At 44.9% G+C, this 24764-nt stretch overlaps 1 protein-coding gene across 2 annotated transcripts in view; it reads left to right on the top strand.

Annotated features, from left to right (window-relative positions):
* The window catches only part of C4H2orf72 (chromosome 4 C2orf72 homolog), a 36265-nt gene extending 34135 nt beyond the window's left edge, over nucleotides 1-2130 (top strand). The window contains exon 4 of one of the 2 annotated variants that reach the window (XM_040428457.1): nucleotides 1804-2130. In XM_040428457.1, the coding sequence (XP_040284391.1) occupies nucleotides 1804-1883 (80 nt within the window). In that variant the 3' untranslated portion in view covers nucleotides 1884-2130. The remainder of the gene's footprint in view (nucleotides 1-1803) is intronic. The other variant, XM_040428458.1, reaches the window with a different exon arrangement.
* Nucleotides 2131-24764: the final 22634 nt, after the last annotated feature.

Here is a 24764-nt window from a genome sequence, read left to right as displayed (position 1 = left end):
CCGGCATAGAGCCCCGACGACGGAACTCTATGCCGGAAGACAATAACGCAGGTGTGAAAGAGCCCTAAGGCTGGTGTTGGTTTGCTCAAGCAGTTTGGTTACTTTGGAAATTAACTGCTTGCTACTATTTGTCTGGCCCTTATTGCTATGGCCGTATATTGCAACATTCACTGCCTTGTGGCTTATTAGTCTTATTAATAGTCAGGTACAATGGCAGCAATATCATAGTAATAGTAATAATAATCATCACTAGCAGGCAGCGGTGTGAGTAGTAGCAGAACTAAGATCAGTAACGGAATTTAGATCTTCTGTGAGACTAATAGGCCAGAAGGCAGTGAATGTTGCAATATACGGCCATAGCAATAAGGGCCAGACAAATAGTAGCAAGCAGTTAATTTCCAAAGTAACCAAACTGCTTGAGCAAACCAACACCAGCCTTAACTGACTACAGTTCACAGCAAAAGGTTACAAAAAAGTATCCATATGGTTAACAGCAAGAACCAATAACGGTCAGCCTTATGATAGTGTCTGCAACCTATTCACTACCGCTGCAATAATAGTGCCAAAAGGGAATTAATAAATAGAAGCACACACATGGATGTCCAGAGATAGTTTTAATTTAATATAGTAGGTTAGATAATAACATGTTCATAATTTATTATTAACAAAGCAAATTAAAAGTTAAATTTTAAACTAATAAAAATACAAATGCACCTGTCAAGAGCAGGCAACCAGTGGTCTGACTAAATGTATATACAACTTTCTTTAATTGACCCAGTCAATCTGCCAACATCTTGTATTGAAAAATTCCAGCTGATAATGATGAGTCATGAATATTCATGAGCTCCTGACTCTCCCTGCCCACCTGCTGCTGAATGACAGTTTGTTTCCATATGAATCAGCAGCAGGTGGGCAGGGGAGTAGCTATAGCTCTGAATTAAATATACGCTGGACTCAATGACATCACGCCGGACTCAAATCAGCTCATTAGCATGTGACATCTTTGTGTGTATATTATGAGGTAACCATCTGTCACACCAGTAAGTGAATACATCTAAGGCACTTTTTAGTAGTTAATGATTGTATATAATTAGTTAGATTATAATCAAATATCCACATGACAGGTTCCCTCTAAGTGTGAGTTTCTAAGAGAAGCAGAGCATAAGAACAAGGCCAAAGCCTTTGGGCCACTGGCCGAGGACACAATGTAAACAGATGAGCTATAACATTCAGGTTTTATGATGTGTTTTTGGAAGCCAAAACCAGGACTGGAGTTAGGATCTGTCCTTAATGCTTTCCTTCTCTCATCCAAAAACTGCACTTAAGCACGGACATCTTGTATCTTGTAAAAATGGCACCTGACAAGAGATGGGAATGTTAGGCAGCAAGTGACCAGTCATTTCTTGACATGTTGGCAGCAGGACACATGAGGATCTGGGTGAAATTATGATGGTGAGACACTGGTTCAGAGCACCTTCTGGCCGTTCCTAATATGTTAGTACCTACCCAACATGATCCAAGGTAGGACAACCAGTAACTGACAGGGTCATGGGTACTAGTGATGTATGATGGGAGCCCGTCTGGTCCGATCCTACAGAAGAGCTGCTGTAGCACAAATTGCTGACTAAGTGAATCCTGGCTATGATACATTGATGTAGTCGCATCGTACACAATATTTGGTTTTATTGTTATGGCTGATCAGTCTATTTTCTATTTCTTAGCCACAATTGTGTTTTCTGTATTATATTAGAGAAGTGTAGTTGACTTAGCAAAGTATTAATTTTTTATTTTTTTTTGTTGCAGAGCACCTGGAGGAAGGAACAGCCTTGACTGTCTTGAGCCACCCCAATGGAGATTGTGCAGAGTCTACGGCTGACCCTTGAGATCTCTGCTGGGAATAACCAGGAACTTTGAATGAAGAACTGTCCCCTTTCAGGAATCTACGTTCCTAGCTTGTCTTGATGGCCCACAGGGCATGGACTATGACAACACTGCAGTAATAGACACTGAATTGTATGTGGACAATGACCCCTATTTTCCGTTACAGACCACCAACTGCAATTTGTTTTGTATAAATATAGAATAAATTAAGAAAGCAAAGCATATGAAACCCCTGCTTCATGTCCAGCAGAAAGGGCTCATGTATTGGAAGTGTGTGTGTTTTTGTTTTTTTAAAATATAAAAAAACAAAACACATTTATTTGCAGGCTCTACTGGAATTCCTACCTGTGAAAGAGAATCCAGTACTGCCAGGAATCTCAGAAGGCTAAGTATGTGTGTGTGTGTGTGTGTGTGTGTGTGTGTATATATATATATATATATATATATATATATATATATATATACTCACCTAAAGAATTATTAGGAACACCATACTAATACGGTGTTGGACCCCCTTTTGCCTTCAGAACTGCCTTAATTCTACGTGGCATTGATTCAACAAGGTGCTGATAGCATTCTTTAGAAATGTTGGCCCATATTGATAGGATAGCATCTTGCAGTTGATGGAGATTTGAGGGATGCACATCCAGGGCACGAAGCTCCCGTTCCACCACATCCCAAAGATGCTCTAATGGGTTGAGATCTGGTGACTGTGGGGGCCATTTTAGTACAGTGAACTCATTGTCATGTTCAAGAAACCAATTTGAAATGATTCGAGCTTTGTGACATGGTGCATTATCCTGCTGGAAGTAGCCATCAGAGGATGGATACATGTTCTCATTCTGTTTACGCCAAATTCAGACTCTACCATTTGAATGTCTCAACAGAAATCGAGACTCATCAGACCAGGCAACATTTTTCCAGTCTTCAACAGTCCAATTTTGGTGCGCTCGTGCAAATTGTAGCCTCTTTTTCCTATTTGTAGTGGAGATGAGTGGTACCCGGTGGGGTCTTCTGCTGTTGTAGCCCATCCGCCTCAAGATTGTGCGTGTTGTGGCTTCACAAATGCTTTGCTGCATACCTCGGTTGTAACGAGTGGTTATTTCAGTCAACGTTGCTCTTCTATCAGCTTGAATCAGTCGGCCCATTCTCCTCTGACCTCTAGCATCCACAAGGCATTTCTGCCCACAGGACTGCCGCATACTGTATGTTTTCCCTTTTCACACCATTCTTTGTAAACCCTAGAAATGGTTGTGCGTGAAAATCCCAGTAACTGAGCAGATTGTGAAATACTCAGACCGGCCCGTCTGGCACCAACAACCATGCCACGCTCAAAATTGCTTAAATCACCTTTCTTTCCCATTCTGACATTCAGTTTGGAGTTCAGGAGATTGTCTTGACCAGGACCACACCCCTAAATGCATTGAAGCAACTGCCATGTGATTGGTTGACTAGATAATTGCATTAATGAGAAATAGAACAGGTGTTCCTAATAATTCTTTGTGTGTATACATGCATACATACTTTACCTGCTGAGATATCCTCTCGGTTTTAGTTTTTTTTTTAATGCCACAGAAATGCAGCCAAATAGCTGGTACAATGATAACTTGTTGCACCCCTGCTTACTATTATCAGGCTTCATAGCAACTCAGCAGGTTGTCCATCTCCACCATGGCCACCTTCAGTGGTGAGTTCAGGACATGAAAAGATTAGGATTGTCTTGAGCTAGATCCTGCGTCGTGCACAGTAAAGATATAATAATGCAATGAGGTTCTCGTACGTGAATCGTACACAGTGATGTCACAATATGAGACTAATGTACTCAATGATGTCAAAGCTGCCATTAAAATCTGTACGGAAGCAAATGACAGTACTGGGATGAAGCAATAGAGGGATAGTCTATAGTGCATGGGGCTCCATAATAAAAGCTTAGGGAGAGATTTACCAAAACTGGTGCAAAGGAAAACCTGCTTAGTTGGCCATGGCAACCAATCAGATTGAGCTTTTCATTTTCCTTGGAAAAAAAGGTGGGATCTAATTGGTTACTATGGGCAACTGAGACCGTTTTCCTTTGCACCAGTTTTGTATAAATTTCTTCCCCCGGACTCTAACCACGCTTCTACTGTGGCACAAGAAGTTTCTTGGGTACTTCCCCTCTTTGACAAAAGACTGGAGGTACGCTACTCCTCTATCAACTCTGCCTTACAACTGATCACCACGAACTCCCAAAAAACTCCCTTTCTGGGCGGGTGCTCTGTGCTAGATAGGGTCAACTTAGCCCCCTTCCTGCTATATAGGGGTGTCTAGGGACAGCTGTCCCCGACCGCTACCTACGCACAGCATCCTCTATTATATTTTGGAAGTACGACTACTATTGCTTTTATAGTCCCCAAGTGACTGCATACTAGGTTATAGGGCATTTTTGAGGGATGGGATATTGCACCTAACTGGGTTAGACATCCAGATAGGGGTAAGGCAGGACTTTCGCAGTTTCCCTCCCCTGGCTTTTGTTTTTCAGGGTTTACTTTAGGGATAGATACTTTCCATAGCTGCCTAGCACAGAGTGACTTACAATCAACTGCCATTCATCCCTAGTGCTGTACAGTTACCGGATGGTCATCAAGCGCATCAGTTGGTAAGACTTTCTTTTTCTCAGAATTACCTATTATCTTACCTGTTCTTGATTGGAACCTCTGGTACTATTTTGTCCTCCTTGGGTCTTTAGTGTTTTAGTTGTTTTTGTATGTTTGTCCTTTTGATAGCTGGTACTCCCAGACTTAACGATCTCAATAAAAGGTATATCTTAGTTTAAACTTCCTTTTTCTGCCCTGGCTGGGGTTCCTTGATATATTCTTGTTAGACTGTTGGAAGTATTTTTCCCCATCTTGAATTTTTTGTTTGGTGTTATTTATGTTCTATTGACCTTGCAGTTTGCAAGGAGTCAAGTTATGGTTTCTGTACTACTAATCTCCCCATAACTCATCCTTTTCCCCTCACTGCCCTTCTAAAAACCAAAGGTTGACGTAATAAGCTCCTATATACTACTCTGATTGTCTATATTGGGACTTTTGTCGAAGACTTGCTGTAAATGATGCTGTAAAGTACTACTTATCATATCACACTGTATGCAGCAGCTCCATTAATTTCTATGGGCGTTACGGGAATAGCTAAGTACAGCTCTTAGAACAGTGAATTCCCTGTTCTTGTGATCGGTGGGGGTCTCAGCGGTAGGACCCCCACCAATCTAATAGTTATCTTCGATCCTGTGGATACAGGATAACTTGCAACAACCGGAATACCTTTTTGCTTTTCTTCCAACCTCTATATAGTGATTTAAACACTGCAATTTCTTATGATCTATAATGGGCCCTCTAAGTTGTTGGGCCCCATCGCAGCTGCTATGTTGGTAGTTATGTCCACCACTGTGTGTAATAGCCAGAACCATATGGGTAATTTCATTAAGCCTGGCACTGGAGTAAGATGTGCCAGATCTATTAAGAGGCATGGGCTCCTTAAAGGGTTATTTTGGTTATAACAAGTTATCCTACCACTGGGACCTCCACTGATCATTAGAACGGAGGTGTCACAGATGCAGTATGGGTGGGAAACTCCACACCAAGCACAGGAGGAAAGGGGACAGGAACTACGCCTGGAAACTAGGGTAAAGAAGAAGGTCACCTCCTAGAACAAGCCTAATCCAAGTCCTGACTACCGATCAGTAAGAACGGACCTTGATGGTAGGAAAGTTCATACACAGGAACCTAGAGCCCTAACACGCCCTGTAGGGCCCTGTTATAGTGACAGGACTTGAGACAACCTATTCCTCCACCAGAAGGATGAACAGGAGTCTCCCTCAGGCCTAGATCTAAAAGACAGAAATTCAACAAACAAAATGCAAATAGGTTCCCTTTAAGTGTCGTGTTCCCTGTCACCTGGATTTTGTGCATAATGCTGGGGACATGGGCTGCTAGATGGCCACTAGCACATCTGCAATACCCAGTCCCCATAGCTCTCTGTGCTTTAACCACCTCCGGACCGCCTAACGCAGGATTGCGTTCCGGAGGTGGCAGCGCTGCGCAGAGTCACGCATATACGCGTCATCTCGCGAGACGCGAGATTTCGCTCAAAGCCGGCCCGCGCATACGCATCGCGGGCCGGCAAAATTAAAAGAAGTATTTCGTCACCAGCCTGCCAGCAACGATCATTGGCTGGCAGGCTGGCGATTTTCAAAAAATCCAATCCAAAGTCATATAACAGATCATATTAGTAAATATGATCTGTTATATGGCTTGTCTGCTCCTGTGCTGGTCCTTTTCGTCGGTTGGATCCAGCACAGGAGCAGACTGAACTGTGAGTACACCAACACTACACCTTAGCCCCAGATCACCCACCTGCACCCCAATTACCCTTTGATCACCCCTGTCAATCACTAGTGAAAGGAAAAAAAGTGATCAGTGTAAACTGTCACTTTTTTTTTTTCACTGGTATTGACTGTTAGGTTTTAGGGATAGTTTAGGCCCCTTGGTTAGGTAGTTAGCGTCAGTTAGCGCCCACCCCACCGCACCGCAGTCACTTTTATTCGCTGTTTTAGCGTATCGCTAATCAGCATTTGTACTTTTATAGTATCTGTAAGTGATCAAAACTGATCACGGTCAGATCTATAATAGTATTAGTGTCACCTTAGCTCGCCCTCCACCCAAAACGCAGTGTTTGCCCGATCAGGCCTGATCGGTCGCCCACACGTGCGTTCACCCACGCCCGCCCCACCGCAGTGACAAAAAATATATATTTTTTGATCACTGCACATTCATTTTACACGCACTGCGGCGATAAAAAAAATCAGTTTTGATATTTTTTATCAACCGCAGCAGCCTCCGGTACTTCGCTAGCCTCCCCTTTGTAAGACAGGTTTGCTTTTTTTCTTGGGTAGTCTCAGGGAATACCCCTAAATTTAGTAGTCCAAAATGTCAAACAGGGGGTATTCTTCTGAAGAGGCCTACAGGATTCTGACCCAGTCGGATGAGGAGTGGGAACCCTCATCTGACTAATCTAGCGGGTCAGAATATGAACCTGTGGAAAGCAGTGGCTCTCTGACCCAAAGTTCGGACGAGGAGGTGGAGGTCCCTGGCAGCACCAGGCGTACCCGGCCCCATGTCGCTAGACCACAGGTTACGCAGGATCCGCTTCAAGAGCAGCAGAGTGGGGCTGTCGCTGCCGGATCACGTGGTGAGGCATACACCAGCAGCGCAGCCCTTCCTGGACCTAGTACCAGCACTGCCGTACAACCTGGTGAAGTAGCGAGCACCAGAAGGGCAGTTGAAGGTGGCACGTGCACTAGTTACCCCGTCGCAGCCACCGCACAGACAGGCCCGTAGAGTCCCTGAGGTGCTGGCAAATCCTGATTGGCAGTCACCAACTTCAGCCGCACCAGTAGTTCCCCCTTTCACTGCCCAGTCTGGAGTTCGGGTTGAGACGGCTCAAATCGGTTCGGCCCTGGGATTTTTTGAGCTGTTCTTGACTGCGGAGCTCTTGGACTTAGTCGTGGCAGAGACCAACCAGTATGCCACACAATTTATAACCGCAAACCCGGGAAGCTATTATGCCCAGCCTTTCCGGTGGAAACCAGTCCAAGTTTCCGAACTTAAAATTTTTTTGGGCCTTCTCCTCAACATGGGCCTGACAAAAAAGCATGAATTGCTGTCATATTGGTCAACGCACCCAATTCATCACATGCCCATGTTCTCTGCTGCTATGTCCAGGACACGATTTGAGACCATCCTCCGTTTTCTGCATTTTAGCGACAACACCACCTCCCGTCCCAGAGGCCACCCTGCTTTTGACCGGCTCCACAAAATTCGGCCCCTCATAGACCATTTCAACCTGAAATTTGCAGATTTGTATACCCCTGAGCAAAACATCTGCGTAGACGAGTCCCTAATACATTTTACCGGGCGCCTTGGCTTCAAACAATACATCCCAAGCAAGCGTGCCCGGTATGGGGTCAAATTGTATAAGCTCTGTGAAAGGGCCACAGGCTATACCCACAAATTTCGGATCTATGAGGGAAAAGATCAGACCCTGGAGCCGGTCGGTTGCCCTGACTACCTGGGGAGCAGTGGGAAGACAGTCTGGGACTTGGTGTCACCCTTATTCGGCAAGGGGTACCATCTTTATGTGGACAATTTCTACACAAGTGTGACCCTCTTTAGGCATTTGTTTCTAGAACGGATTTGCGCCTGTGGCACCGCGCGAACTAGTCGCGTGGGCTTCCCCCAACGGCTTGTAACCACCCGTCTTGCAAGGGGGCAGAGGGCTGCCTTGTGTAACGAAGAACTGCTCGCGGTGAAATGGAGAGACAAGCGTGACGTTTACATGCTCTCCTCCATTCACGCAGACACGACAATCCAAATTGAGCGAGCAACCCGTGTCATTGAAAAGCCCCTCTGTGTCCACGACTATAATGCGCTCATGGGAGGGGTGGACTTCAATGACCAGATGTTGTCTCCGTATTTAGTTTCCCGCAGAACCAGACGCTGGTATAAGAAGGTGTCTGTATATTTGATTCAATTGGCGCTGTACAATAGTTTTGTTCTCTACAGTAAGGCTGGGAGAACAGGATCCTTCCTCAAATTCCAGGAAGAGATCATCGAGAACCTCCTTTACCCAGGAGGTTCCGTGGCCCCATCCACCAGTGTAGTTAGCCGTCTACACGAGCGACATTTCCCCAGTGTCGTTCCTGGTACCTCAACCCAACCGTCACCTCGAAAAAGATGTTGTGTCTGTAGCAGGAGTGGAATAAGGCGTGACACCCGCTATTTCTGTCCTGACTGTGCTGACCACCCTGCCCTATGCTATGGAGAGTGTTTCCGGAAGTACCACACACAGGTACACCTAGCATAGGGATCACATCTCACCAGGACAGGCACACAGGGCTATTAGGGCCCTTTTACTCACAGCTGCTGCAAACCTCTCCTTTCACCTGGGATAAAGTGCATAACGTACTTCGCCACATCTTTGGGCGATTTGCGCTTTGCACATTGTCCCATGGGGAAGGAGAGGTTTGTTCTATAAAGGTAAAAAAAACTAAACAAAAAAAAAAAATACCGGTAAGTAAAAAAGTTAAACGTTCAGTTAAAAAAGTTTAAAAAAAGTTTCTATGTTCTGTTCAACAGTTAATAAAGTTATTGCTTTGCGGCCTGGTTTTTTCTTTTTTGTTTTGTTTTTTTTACCTTTCAGGTGGACCAACCGATCGACTAGCTGCAGCACTGATGTGCATTCGGACAGAAGCATTGCGCTGCTGTCAGATTACACGCAAGTCGGTGTATGCGGCGCTGCAAGATGAGATTTCTCCTCTGCAGTAAAAGATACGTTTGCCGAGGCATATGAGCTGAGGAGGTGGCGGTGTTCATATACTTTGGCAAACACTTTGTATATATAAAAAAAAAAATCCCGGCAATGATTTATTCATCCACATCGATTGATGTGAATGGAGAAATCTGGTTTGCCAGGGCATACGAGCTGAAGTGGGTATGGATGTTGGGCGGAGCTCCTATGTCCTGGCAGACGCCTTTCCCCTCCTTTTTCTTTTTTTGGCAGAGATTTTTTCATCCACATTGATCGATGCGAATGAAGAAATCTGTGCCCAGCGGCTGAACGGAAAAAAAAAATCTCATTACCCATATGCTCAATATAAGGAGAATAGCAGAAACTCCTAATGCTGGGCATACATGTAATGATTGCGGAGACCCTCAAATGCCAGGGCAGTACAAGCACCCCACAAATAACACCATTTTGGAAAGAAGACACCCCAAGGTATTCGCTGAGGGGCATATTGAGTCCATGAAAGATTGAAATTTTTGTCCCAAGTTAGCGGAAAGGGAGACTTTGTGAGAACAAAATCAAAAAAATCAATTTCCGCTAACTTGTGCCCAAATTTTTTTTTTCAATGAACTCGCCATGCCCCTCATTGAATACCTTGGGGTGTCTTCTTTCCAAAATGGGGTCACATGTGGGGTATTTATACTGCCCTGGCATTTTAGGGGCCCCAAAGCGTGAGAAGAAGTCTGGTATCCAAATGTCTAAAAATGCCCTCCTAAAAGGAATTTGGGCCCCTTTGCCCACCTAGGCTGCAAAAAAGTGTCACACATCTGGTATCTCCGTACTCAGGAGAAGTTGAGGAATGTGTTTTGGGGTGTCTTTTTACATATACCCATGCTGGGTGAGATAAATATCTTGGTCAAATGCCAACTTTGTATAAAAAAATGGGAAAAGTTGTCTTTTGCCAAGATATTTCTCTCACCCAGCATGGGTATATGTAAAATGACACCCCAAAACACATTCCCCACCTTCTCCTGAGTACGGAGATACCAGATGTGTGACACTTTTTTGCAGCCTAGGTGGGCAAAGGGGCCCACATTCCAAAGAGCACCTTTCGGATTTCACAGGTCATTTACCTACTTACCACACATTAGGGCCCCTGGAAAATGCCAGGGCAGTATAACTACCCCACAAGTGACCCCATTTTGGAAAGAAGACACCCCAAGGTATTCCGTGAGGGGCATGGCAAGTTCCTAGAATTTTTCATTTTTTGTCACAAGTTAGTGGAAAATGATGATTTTTTTTTTTTTTTTTTTTTTCTCATACAAAGTCTCATATTCCACTAACTTATGAAAAAAAAATAAAAACTTCCATGAACTCACTATGCCCATCAGCGAATACCTTGGGGTGTCTTCTTTCCAAAATGGGGTCACTTGTGGGGTAGTTATACTGCCCTGGCATTCTAGGGGCCCAAATGTGTGGTAAGGAGTTTGAAATCAAATTCTGTAAAAAATGACCTGTGAAATCCGAAAGGTGCTCTTTGGAATATGGGCCCCTTTGCCCACCTAGGCTGCAAAAAAGTGTCACACATCTGGTATCTCCGTACTCAGGAGAAGTTGGGGAATGTGTTTTGGGGTGTCTTTTTACATATACCCATGCTGGGTGAGATAAATATCTTGGTCAAATGCCAACTTTGTATAAAAAAATGGGAAAAGTTGTCTTTTGCCAAGATATTTCTCTCACCCAGCATGGGTATATGTAAAATGACACCCCAAAACACATTCCCCACCTTCTCCTGAGTACGGAGATACCAGATGTGTGACACTTTTTTGCAGCCTAGGTGGGCAAAGGGGCCCATATTCCAAAGAGCACCTTTCGGATTTCACAGGTCATTTTTTACAGAATTTGATTTCAAACTCCTTACCACACATTTGGGCCCCTAGAATGCCAGGGCAGTATAACTACCCCACAAGTGACCCCATTTTGGAAAGAAGAGACCCCAAGGTATTCGCTGATGGGCATAGTGAGTTCATAGAACTTTTTATTTTTTGTCACAAGTTAGTGGAATATGAGACTTTGTAAGAAAAAAAAAATAAAAAATCATCATTTTCCGCTAACTTGTGACAAAAAATAAAAAGTTCTATGAACTCACTATGCCCATCAGCGAATACCTTAGGGTGTGTACTTTCCGAAATGGGGTCATTTGTGGGGTGTTTGTACTGTCTGGGCATTGTAGAACCTCAGGAAACATGACAGGTGCTCAGAAAGTCAGAGCTGCTTCAAAAATCGGAAATTCACATTTTTGTACCATAGTTTGTAAACGCTATAACTTTTACCCAAACCATTTTTTTTTTTTACCCAAACATTTTTTTTTTTATCAAAGACATGTAGAACAATAAATTTAGAGCAAAATTTATATATGGATGTAGTTTTTTTTTTGCAAAATTTGACAACTGAAAGTGAAAAATGTCATTTTTTTGCAAAAAAATCGTTAAATTTCGATTTAATAACAAAAAAAGTAAAAATGTCAGCAGCAAAGAAATACCACCAAATGAAAGCTCTATTAGTGAGAAGAAAAGGAGGTAAAATTCATTTGGGTGGTAAGTTGCATGACCGAGCAATAAATGGTGAAAGTAGTGTAGGTCAGAAGTGTAAAAAGTGGCCTGGTCTTTCAGGGTGTTTAAGCACTGGGGGCTGAAGTGGTTAATTGTGTTAAAAAACCGTTTTGATCCATATGCAAATGAACCTGATATGTGTCCGGAGATGAGTCCAGCGGAAAGGAGCCCAGCACCGCCCCGCGTCCTCCGAATCTCCTCCTTGCTGGCTGACGTCACAGAGCTGGAGCGTCGAAATCTCGCGATGTGCGAGCTAGCGCATGCGCAGTGTCGGCATCATGTTCATTCCCTGTGCTAGCATCAGCACAGGGAACGAACTACGCATGCGCTAGGTCGCGCATTGCGAGATTTCGGCGCTCTAGCTCTGTGACGTCAGCAAGCAAGGAGGAGTTTCGGAGGATGTGGGGCGGTGCTGGGCTCCTTTCCGCTGGACTCCTCTCCGGACACAGGACACATATCAGGTTCATTTGCATATGGATCAAAACGTTTTTTTACACAATTAAAGCACAGAGAGCTATGGGGACTGGGTATTGCAGATGTGCTAGTGGCCATCTAGCAGGCCATGTCCCCAGCTCTATGCACAAAATCCAGGTGACAGGTTCCCTATTAATTTCACGTGGAGCAAAGGCAGCACCAGGAGCTCAACCGAGATCCAACAACCAGCAGGCCAGAAACTGAAGCTATAAACCGCACCCCCTGAAGGGGTAAGCAGTAATAAACAGGGGACATTAACCCCTTCACGACTTTTGACGTACTGTTACGTCATGGGAACCACTGAATAGCGCAGACTGATCACTGCAGGGGCCCGGCAGTCCGTGGTAGCCGGGCCCCTGCTGTATCCGCCGGCATCGCTGTAAAAGCTGATGCCGGCGGATTAACTCCTTCTATGCCGCGGTCCGCGCTGACCGCGACATAGAAGAGGTTTGTGTCATGTGAACGATCGCATCGAGTCCCTGCGCTGCTGTGGCAGGGACCCAATGCGACACAAGGCAGCCCTTCCTTTTATGGGTGCCTCAGGCTGGGTCTCTTAGGCAACCTGTTAGTGTATGACTGTGTCATACACTAACAGGCAATGCATTACAATACAGATGTATTGTAATGCATTGCAGAGGGGATCAGACCCCCAAAAGTGAATGTCATAAATAAAGTAAAGTGAAAAAAAAGTGTTTTTAATAAAATTAATAAAGTAATAAAATTAATAAAGTAAAAAAGAAAAAAATAAACGCCCCTTTCCCCTTATTTTATAATAAAAAACTGAAAAAAAATAAAATAAACCCACACATATTCGGTATTGCCGCGTCTGTAATGACCGGCTCTATAAATATATCACATGATCCACCCTGTCCGATAAACGCCATAAAAAAAAAAGTGTCACCTTACATCACAAAAAGTGCAACACCAAGCGTTCAAAAAGGCGTATGCCCCCCAAAATGGTCTGAATAAAACTGTCAACTCATCCCCCCCCTACCTAAGACAATCGCCCAAAAAATAAAAAAAAATATAGCTCTCAGAACATGAAGACACAAAAACAACACTTTTTTTTTTAAAAACTGCTATTATTGTGCTAAAGTGAAATACGTTAAAAAAAATATACATATTAGGTATTGTCACGTCCGTAACAACCAGCTCTATAAAAATATTACATGCCCTAACCACTCAGGTGAACCCCGTAAAAAAAAGCCATTTTTGTCACATTGCATCACAAAAATTGCAAAAGCAAGTGATCAAAAAGGCGTATGCCCCCCAAAATAGTACTAATCAGACCGTCACCTCATCCCGCAAAAAATGAGACCCTACCTGAGAGAATCTGTCAAAAAATAAAAAAGCTATGACTGAGACACTAAAATATCATTATTTCGGTTTTAAAAATGCTATTATTGTGTAAAACTTAAATAAATAAGAAAAAGTAGACATATTAGGTATTGCCACGTGCGTAACGATCTGCTCTATAAAAAGTCACATGACCTAATCCCTCAGGTAAAAAACTGTAAAAATAAAAACTGTGCCAAAACATCAATTTTTTTGTTACCTTGCCTCACAAAAAACTTAATTTAGAGCAATAAAAAAATCATATGTACCCCAAAATAGTACCAATAAAACTGGCACCTTATCCCGTAGTTTCCAAAATGTGGGCACTTTTTGGAGTTTCTACTGTAGGGGTGCATCAGGGGGGCTTCAAATGGGACATGGCATCTAAAAACAAGTTCAGCTAAATTTGCCTTCCAAAAAACACTGCGTTCCTTTCCTTCTGCGCCCTGCCGTGTGCCCGTACAGCAGTTTACGATCATATGTGGGTGTTTCTGTAAACCACAGAATCAGGGTAATAAATATTGAGTTTTATTTGGCTGTTAACCCTTGCTTTGCTACTGGAAAAAATGGATTAAAATGTAAAATCTGCCAAAAAAGTGAAATTCTGAAATTTCATCTCCATTTTCCATCAATTCTTGTGGAACACCTAAAGGGTTAACAAAGTTTGTAAAATCAGTTTTGTATTCCTTGAGGGGTCTAGTTTCTAAAATTGGGTCATTTTTGTGTGGTTTCTATTATCCTCACAAAGCCCTTATAAAGTGGGTTTTGGAAATTTTCCGAAAAATTTCAAGATTTGCTTCCATACTTCTAAGCCTTCTAACGTCCCCAAAAAATAAAATGTAATTTTCAAAATGATCCAAACATGAAGTAGACATATGGGGAATGTAAAGTAATTACTATTTTTTTGAAGGTATTACTCTCTATTATAAAAGTAGAGAAATTGAAATCTGGACATTTAGTATTTTTTATGAATAAAAATGTTGTTTTTTTTTAATTATTTTTACCACTGTCATGAAGTACAATATGTGACGAGAAAACAATCTCAGAATGGGCTGTATAAGTAAAAGCGTTTTAAAGTTATCACCACCATAAAGTGACACGTCAGATTTGCAAAAATGGCCTGGGCAGGAAGGTGAAAACAGGCCTGGGGTTGAAGGGGTTAAATGACCAAACCAACAACACCTGCAAGAGGTGTTGTCATTGCCAAAACAACACAAAAATAAATTATTCACAAGGAACAAGTCAGATTAACTCATGTGTTGCCAATCTCTCTGATCTCCTGGCACCTGTGACTGGAGTGTCCGTGACAGTAACCCCCCTTCTACGGGTGACCTCCGGGCACCCAGTGCCGACCTTATCTGGGTGAGACTTGTCAAAGGCTCTTACCAGGCGACTGGTATTCACGTCAGATGCTAGTACCCACATCCTCTCTTCTGGTCCATAACCTATCCAGTAGACAAGATACCGAAGGGCTCTACGGAGAACTTGACAGTCGACTATCTTGGCGATCTGAAATTCCAAACTACCATCCACCATCACAGGAGTGGGTGGCAAGGAAGACAGCTCAAAAGGTTCAACATATCTTTTCAACATAGATTTGTGAAACACATTATGAATTTTCAGGGCCTGGGGAAGTTCAAGACGAAAAGCTACAGGATTAAGGAAAGCAGTGATCTTATATGGACCAATAAATCTTGGACCCAACTTCCAAGAAGGTACCTTCAACTTAATGTTTCTGGTGGACAGCCACACAGAATCACCCACAATTAGGTCCGGACCATTCATACTTTTGTTGTCAGCCACACGTTTATACTTGTTGCCCATATTCTTCAAATTATTTAGAATTTTTCGCCCTATGACAATGATGACGAAAAACTTTCTTACTCAGGGATACCAGAAGAATCAGAACAAGAAAATTTGCCAAACTGCGGGTGAAACCCATATGCCCCAATAAACAGCGAATCACCAGTGGACTCCTGACTACAATTGTTTATGGCAAACTCTGGCAAAAACAAAAAGGAATGCAGTACGCAGCCCTGCAGGGTGTAGCGATGTGAGGTCACGGTTACTTAGGCAAACAAGGGTTGCTAAGGGTTACTCACAGTTTGTAGGAAGACCCTGGGCAGGCGTACAGCAGTGATGGAGAGGCTGGCACAGAAGTCCTCTGGGGGCACTCTGTATATAGGGACCAGGCCTGATGGTGGGTGAGGTGCCCTGGATGTTGCAGATGTTTAATGTGCCTAGGGCAAGGTCCATTTAGGGTTCGTGACGCCAGTGCCTGTAACTGTGGCACACTGATTGGTAGTAGCAATAAGTGAGGAACATGTTGTTGGGGGGAACCAAACTTTTCTTTACTGGAAACAGTTAAACTTTTTACACTTTGAATTCAGTTCCACTTTGCAGCAGTAATCAATAGCAGGCTTTACATCAATGGCAGGTAATGTTCTTTGCAAGATACTCACAGGGTAAAATCAACACTCACAGACCAGGCTGCACTATTCCTCAGATATCCTGGCTGTCTGTATCCCAAGGCCCGTATGCCCTAATGCTGGCTTTTATCCTTGGTAGCAATCCTCCTCAGGTATATATCCCTTGCTTTAGTTTAATGATCCTTCTGCCCTTCAGCTTACTTGACTAGCTGGAACACTGGCTCTGCTCTGGCTAGGGATCTGCAGGTTTCTCCCAGGAGGCAAACCCTTCTCTTGGGGTGAATCTTCTGAGCTAACAGAGGCTCAGGAACTACAGGCAGGCTAGACTGCACTTACTAGCCCCCTGGACTACACTACCCTTTCCTGTCTGGGCCTAGCTATATATATTAGGTGCTCCCTTGCTCCCTCTAGTGTCTATGATGTTAAATTACACCATAATAGGCCTGCTGCACATATCACAGGAAAAATACACATAAATACACATTAAAATGTACTGTGAAATACACTGCCACTGTCCCTCAGGAGTAGGAGTACCACGTGGCCCAATTGACCCTTGTGTAGTGCCCACATTTACCTAGTGGGACACTACAGGAAGACCACTCCTCCTGGTTCTCAGATACAAAAGATGTCAAGTAAGTCTCCAGACTCTGATTAGTGCGCTCCATCTGTCCAACTGAGGATGAAAAGCTGAAAAAAAGGACAGTTGTATCCCTATTCGAGTACAGAACGCTTTCCAGAACCTAGAAACCAACTGAGTCCCACAATCTGAGACCACGTCAGAGGGAATGTCATGAAGTTTCACAATGTTGTCAACAAATACTTGTGCAAGTGTTTTAGCATTAGGTAGGCCTAGTAACATAGTACATAAGGCCGAAAAAAGACATTTGTCCATCCAGTTCGGCCTGTCATCCTGCAAGTAGTAAAGCAATAAAGTGCACCATTTTACTAAAGTGATCAACTACCACCAGAATTCGTTAATTTCTAACGATAATTTGTTTTCCCTTAGTCCTAACAGCAGCACAGATGGGGTTAACTGCCCCTGTGGACTGGTAGGACCGGCGGAATTTTTAATGAGCCCAAGAACCAATAAATGATCTTCAGCTCCCTGAAAGGGAGGAGATCACCCCCCAGCCCACCGTGTTTTTAACAAGCATAATGTATTTAGGGTGGGATATTTGTGTGCTGCTGTTAGGACTAAGGGAAAACAAATTATCGTTAGAAATGAACGATTCCCTTACGTCCTACCAGCAGCACAGATGAGGAGATAGCAAGAAGAATCCCCTAAGGAGGGTCCTCATGCCTGGCAGAACTAAGAACTGTCTGCCCAAAAGCCGAAAACTCTGCCATCCTAGCATCTATCCTATAATGGGAGATGAAGGTTGACTCAGAGCTCCAGGAGGCCGCCTTACAGATCAACTCTAAGGGGAGAAGTCTTCTCTCCGCAACAGAGGTGGAGACAGCCCTAGTAGAATGGGCTCTCACAAACTCCGGAGGATCTAGGGATTGGGAGACGAAAGCCTCCCTAATGGCCTCCTTGATCCAGCGACTAATGGTAGCTTTAGACGCTTTACGGCCTTTAGACTTACCGGCAAACAGGATGAGGAGATTTTCGTCTATCCTGAACTCTCTGGATCTATCCACATAGACCTGGAGGCACCTTGAAATATCCAGCGGGTCTCTTGTTGGAGTATCAGAGGAGGAGGCTGAAAACAAAACTGGTAAAGAGATTACCTGGTTGATATTTTGGAAGGTAGGCACCTTAGGCCTGAAGTAGGGTAAAAACTTCAGGAGTACTCTGTCCTGTAGGAAGATAATATAAGGGTGAATTGCAGAAAAAGCCTGCAATTCAGAGATCCTTTTGGCTGAAGCTACAGCCAGAAGAATAACCATCTTTAAAGTCAAAAATCTGAATTCCACCTCCTCCAATGGCTCGAAGGGGGGAGATGCTAGCCCCCTGAGCACTACTGAAAGATCCCACTGGGGAATAGGTTTCAGTATAGTAGGCTTTAGTCTTTCAGCTCCCTTCAGGAAGCGTTTGATGAGTGGGTCCCGAGAATGTGGCCTGTTGAGACAGGCCGAGATGGCACAAATCTGTACCTTCAAGGTAGCTGGAGAAAGACCTCTATCTAATCCATCTTGAAGGAATTGTAGTATCGCAGGAAGGGGCGGATCTGCAGACGCCACCTGTTTGGAATCACACCATGACACGAAGATTCTCATGATCCTGGAGTAGGCCTTCTTTGTAGACTCTGCTCTGGAATGCGACAAAGTTCTCAGGACCGACTCGGAAAGCCCTTCTATGTTGGGAAGGGACTGATCAACCTCCAGGCTGCCAGGTTGAACCTGTGCAGATCTGGGCAGAGGTGAGTGTCCCACGACACCAGGGTCTGCTCCGGGGGGGAGTCTCCAGTATTGTCCCCGACTCATCTGAATGAGCTGGGTAAACCAGGATCTCCTGGGCCAGAACGGTATGATGGCTATTACCGAGGCCTGATCCTGACGGATTTTCATCAATACCCTCGGTATCATGGAAAATGGAGGGAAGATGTAAGCCAGCCTGAACCTCCACGGTATCGACAGAGCATCTATCACCAGGGGGTTGTCTTCCCTGTACAGGGAACAGAACCTCAGCACCTTGGCGTTGAACCTGTTTGCCATGAGATCCACCTCTGGCATACCCCATCTGTGAACTAACTGCCTGAAGATCTCCGGATGCAGAGACCACTCCATGGTCGGTAATCCTCGACTTAAGCGGTCCGCTATCATATTGAGGGAGCCTCGAATATGAGTGGCAGATAGATGGGAAAGGTTCATCTCTGGCCACCGAAGAATTACCCCGATCTCTGACAGAAGGGGCAATGATCTTGTGCCTCCCTGCTTGTTTATATAGAGAACCGCAGTCATATTGTCTGACTGGACTTTCACTGCTTTGCCCCGGATCTGAGGGGCGAAGTGAAGGAGGGCTAGCCGGATAGCTCGCATCTCGCGAAGATTGGAAGAGAGACGCCGCTCCAGAGGAGACCAAGATCCCTGTACTGGGGATCCGTCCAGGTGAGTGCCCCAGCCTACAAGGGACGCGTCTGTAGTCAATATGACCCAAGCTGGTTGGGTCATAGACTTCCCTGCTGGTAGCTGAAACCACCATCTGAGGGAATTCCGGGTTTGACCAGACAGGGAGCACAGGGAATCTAGCCCCGCAGGGCTGCCGTTCCATAAGTGTAAGACCTCCGACTGAAGAGGACGGAGGTGCCATAACGCCCAAGGGACTGCGTCCGCAGCCGCTGACATGAGCCCCAGCATTCTCATGAGAGTCCGAATAGAGACTCGACGAGGGACAAAAAGGACTCTTGCTAGGTCCTGAATCCGCGCTCTCCTTTCTAGAGTCAACCGGAGGGACATCTCCACAGAGTCGACTACGAATCCTAAATAATGGATTGAAGTCGATGGGTTCACATTCGACTTCTGCCAGTTGATAATCCAGCCCAGGCGGAGGAGAAAGGAGATTGCGATCTGAAGATGGTGGGTAAGGACCGGAACTGAAGAGGCTATGAAGAGCCAATCGTCCAGATAAGGAATAATAGTCAGTCTTTGAAGTCTCAAAGCTGCCACCACCGACACCACCACCTTGGTGAAGATAAGGGGGCGGAAGATATTCCGAAGGGAAGCGCGGTGAACTGAAAGTGCCTGCGAACCCCTAAAATCTGGACCGCGATCCTGAGGAATTTCCAGGAAGCGGAATGGATCGGGATGTGAAGATACGCATCCTTGAGGTCCAGAGTAGCCATGACGTCCCCAGGGTTGAGGATATGGCTGACTGACCTTATGGTTTCCATCCGAAACCTGGTTTTCCTTATAAATCGATTGAGGAATCTCAAGTCGATGATCATCCGGAGATCTCCCGTCTTCTTGGGAACCAGGAACACTGGAGAATAAATCCCTAGGCCTCTCTCCCCTGCCGGCACCTCCTCCAGGGCTCCCTTGGAGATATAGTCCTGAATATATGACTCTAGGATCTTTTGTTTGGCAGACCCGAAGTTTCGCGTGGCGATGAATCTCTCTGGGGGGAGGGAGATAAGATCTACCCGGTACCCGGCAGAAATTATATCCTGAACCCAGGGGTCTGCGATCAACTGGGCCCAAAAGTTTTTGAAGTGGGAGAGACGGCCCCCCACGGGAATCTGGGGGAGGGGTACGGGAAAGTCTAGAGGAGATACTGCAGGGGCAGCAGGGCTTATCCAAGAGCCTCGAGGAGGCCCATAGTCAGGAGGGTTTTGCCTCCCTGGTGGGTTTGCGGGAGCGTCTCGAGAATCTACGAGACGCCCCCCCCCCAATCTCTGCGCCTAGCCTGCTGCCCTGAATGGCCTCCGCCCTTCTTATCCTGTCTAGGGCGTCCCCGAAAGGGCTGCTGGGGGAGACTCTTCCCCTTCTTGTCGGAGAGTCCCTCCATGATCTTGTCCAATTCGGACCCGAACAGCCTATCCGGTTCGAAGGGGAGCCCACATAGATTAAACTTGGACGCGTTGTCCGCGATCCATGGTTTCAGCCATAGTGGTCTGCGGGCAGCTGAAACTAGAGCCATAGTTTTGGCAGCCAGTTTCAGCTGCATCTGGGTGGAATCACACAGGAAATCCATAGCCAGATTGACTGACTTAAAAGCTGTCAAGATGTCGTCTCTAGAAATGCTCTGATCCACGTCTGTCTGGATCTGATTAAGTTTAGAGCGTAAGAAGGAGGCTACTTTCGTGGCCGCAATGAATGTCGATGCGGAGGCAGCAGCCGCCGCGTAACCCCTTCTAAGGGTGCACTCTGCCCTCCGGTCTAGAGGGTCCTGCAGACTAGACCCATCGTCTGCAGGGACCAGAGTGCGCCTGGACAACTTGGCTATAGCCATGTCCACCTTGGGAACGGAACCCCACGATTCCACCAAGGGTTTAGCCATCGGGTACATGAGCTTAAACTTCCTGGTAAGGACCGGGCCTTTTTCAGGCTTTCTCTACTCTGTACGCATCACAGAGAGAAGGGTCTCATCCGCTCTAAAGACACGCTGTGTCCGTGCGGCGGGATCGGAGGACTCCCCCATGTCAACATCCTGGTCCCCCGACCTGATGGACTTCAGTAACTTCTGCGTTTTCTCTGGAGGAAAAAAGCAAGAAGTTAATTCTTCTTCCTCAGAAGAAGACCCCACTGAACAGGGAGTAGGTCTCTCGACCGGTGCAGCCACTTCCATGGGAGTCTGAGAGGATCCTGGTAGCCTCTCATTAAGCAGGCGCACCACTCCCTTAATGGAATCATCCACGTAGGTCTTTGTCCACTGGAACATCTCTTGCATCGTGGGTTCCGTGGATGCCTGTGTGCGACAACTCTCACACCTTGAGTAAGGGCAGTTGTCATCCAAAGGTGTGTTACAATCGTAACAGGCCAAATGCTTCTTTTTGGCCCCGGACTTCTGCTGATCAGAATCCTTAGGGGAAGCCATAACTGTAAAGAAAAGAACAAACAGGTCATAACACCTACAAACACCAGGTGGAGGTGAAAACGAGACCATATGGGCGCCCACCAGCACTGAAGAAATAGAGCTGTTGAAGAAAAAAACCCAAGCCAAGCAATATATTACTAGAATATATCAAAGCACAGGGAACTCTGGAGCTAGCTTGTGAAAGCGGTGCAACCAGAGCACTGAATGACAGGCTCTGGGCGCTTAAAAAGAGGAAGCCCCGCCCCACACATGCGGCAAGGAGAGAACGGGACACCGCAGAGACGCCGAAACCTAGGCGGAAGAAGAGGGGCGGGAGCCACCCCAGAGGGGCGGGAGCGACACGCCAGTCCACCTGTCCAAAGGACAGAAAAAAACACGGTGGGCTGGGGGGTGATCTCCTCCCTTTCAGGGAGCTGAAGATCGTTTATTGGTGCTTGGGCTCATTAAAAATTCCGCCGGTCCTACCAGTCCACAGGGGCAGTTAACCCCATCTGTGCTGCTGGTAGGACGTAAGGGAAAACTGTCTTTCCTGAAGAGTTAGGAAGATCAGTGATAACATCCTTGGATACATGAGTCCATGGTCTTTATGGGATAGGTAATGGAAGTAAAGATCCGGAAGGCCAAGTATGTGTCACCTTAGCACGTGCACAGGTGGTACAGGCTGACACAGTCCTTAACACACTTACGCTACCCCGGTCACCAGAATCTACGAGATATGAGGTCGGCAGTGGATCTGCTTCCAGGGTGGGACACCGCAGTAAGAACCGTACAATGATGCTCCTCAAATACCTTGTAATGCAATTCCGGAAGCACAAATAGTTTCCCAGAGGGACACGAATCCGGTGCGTCACACTGAGCCTCTAACACCTTCACCTAAAGGTCGGTAAAGAGCGAATATCACCACTCCTTTAGACCGTATGGGACTAGGATTTTCAAAATCACCACCTCCAGGAAAACTATGTGAAAAGGCATCCGCCTTGAAGTACTTCACCCCAGGACGATAGGTGACAGTAAAATAGAATCTGGTGAAAAACAATGACCACCTGGCTTGTCTCAGGTTCAGTCGTTTGGCAGACTGCAGGTAAGCCAGTTTTTTGTGATCAGTGAACACCGTGATCGAATGAATCGCCCCTTCAAACCAATGACGCCACTCCTCAAATGCCTTTTATTACTTATCATTACATATAGGCTTTGACATAAAGAGACATTTTTTTTTTTTGTGTTCAGAAATTAGAGACTTTAAATAAAAACAAAGGACAGTTTGTAGTACACGGACTCTAAAGCATTTAAAGTGAAAGTCATTTATTGCCTGCATTTATCACTGCTGTATTTAAAAGTGACAGTCACTTATTTCTGCATTTGTCAGTATTGCATTTAAAGGGAAAGGACTCTTAATATTTGTATTGATTGTTATAGCATTTAAAGTAAAATGTCTGAGCCTAGTATCACCATGCCACTGTTAGAGAATGCAAAGATAGAGTAGAAGTTGAACAGCAAGGGAACCTGTCTGTCTTTTGCAGCATTAGTCTTGCCTCAAAGAAATATAGCCAAAGCAGCTGAACTAAGATGTTCATCACGTGCCAGAAAACCGACCCCAAAGATGCTGGAAAATTGGGAGCAAGAAGCAGCATTAAAAGGGAAAAACTTGCAAACTGAGATCAAGAAAAAATAGGCAGCACTCACCAATGGTTCATTTGCTTCTTTATTTCAAGCAGACAAGTGCTTCATGCGGCAAGGTAGCAGTTAGCCAGATTCACATACCAGTGGCGACGGACATTTCGCACACGAGTGATCGTGCTTCCTCAGGCCACTACAGGTGCACGCCCATACGTGCTGACCTCTTATACCCCGGCATCAGGTTGCCATGGTAACCCACAACAACCAGGCGCCGTGCACACAAGAGATCATTGATAAACATGTTACAACAAAGATACAATATTACAAAAACGCATTTAAATCGTTGTGGTCATTCTGACCAAGCTGACCTGTTGCTCCTGTACAAATGATCCACTTTGCTTCTTTTTGCAAAAGGGTGCGGTGTCTGTCTCCTCCCTGAACTGGGTATGGGACAGTCTCTATCCCAGCAAACTGCAGTGCTTTCACATTACCTCCATGTACCTTTCTCACATGGTCAATTAGTCTGGTGCAACCTTTTCCTGTCTTTATAGAGTTAAAGTGTTCCCTGATCCTCTCAAATAAACATCTGATGGTCTTTCCCACATAGAAGTGGCCACAATCACACATCAAAACATATACTACATAAGTACTTCTACAGTTTATGAAACTAGTGATCCTTTTTGTGATGGGACCTATTTTGACAATCTTTTTTGGGCAATTATGTTCACATAGCGAACAACTGCCACATTTATAGTTACCAGCCGGCAACCTCTCCTGCAACCAATTAGTCTTTTTTTCTCCCAAAAATCTGCTTCTCACAATCCTATCTTTTATTGTGTGACTGCGTCTATACGTGACTAACGGTTTATCATCCACTATGCCTCTCAGACTCCCATCTTTTTTCAGGATATCCCAGTGCTTAAATATTGCTGTGCGTATAGAATTAGCCATTGGGCTAAATTTGAATGAAAATACACATCTCTTTTTGTTGTTATTTTTATTTTCCTGTTGCCCATTCCTACCAATCCCTCTTTTTCCTGCTAATAACTCATCTTGGGACAATTTCTCAACCTCTTTTATGTTCTCATCCAATAAATGTTCAGGGTAGCCTCTCTGCAATAACCGTTCTTTCAAATGCAGTGCTTGTTTTATATATCCTTCATCTTTGCTATTTATGCACCTCAACCTGATAAATTGCCCATAAGGCACAGATTTTTTGACGGGATATGGATGGAAACTGTTGTGGTGTAGGACTCTTAATATTTGTATTGATTGTTAAAGCATTTAAAGTAAAATGTCTGAGCCTAGTATTACCATGCCACTGTTAGAGAATGCAAAGATAGATAGAGTCGAAGTTGAACAGCAAGGGAACCTGTCTGTCTTTTGCAGCATTAGTCTTGCCTCAAAGAAATATAGCCAAAGCAGCTGAACTAAGATGTTCATCACGTGCCAGAAAACCGACCCCAAAGATGCTGAAAAATTGGGAGCAAGAAGCAGCATTAAAAGGAAAAAAGTTCGCCAGAATGTATGAGAAGTGGAAGTCATACATTAAAGACATTCGTAGAAAGCTAAAGCAAGAAAGTATAAAAAGGAACTTCAGTGATATGGTAGAGACGGTAG

The sequence above is a fragment of the Bufo bufo genome, chromosome 4, assembly GCF_905171765.1.
Source record: "Bufo bufo chromosome 4, aBufBuf1.1, whole genome shotgun sequence".
In the NCBI taxonomy this organism is placed as follows: domain Eukaryota; kingdom Metazoa; phylum Chordata; class Amphibia; order Anura; family Bufonidae; genus Bufo; species Bufo bufo.
This window is presented reverse-complemented; position numbering and strand designations above follow the sequence as displayed.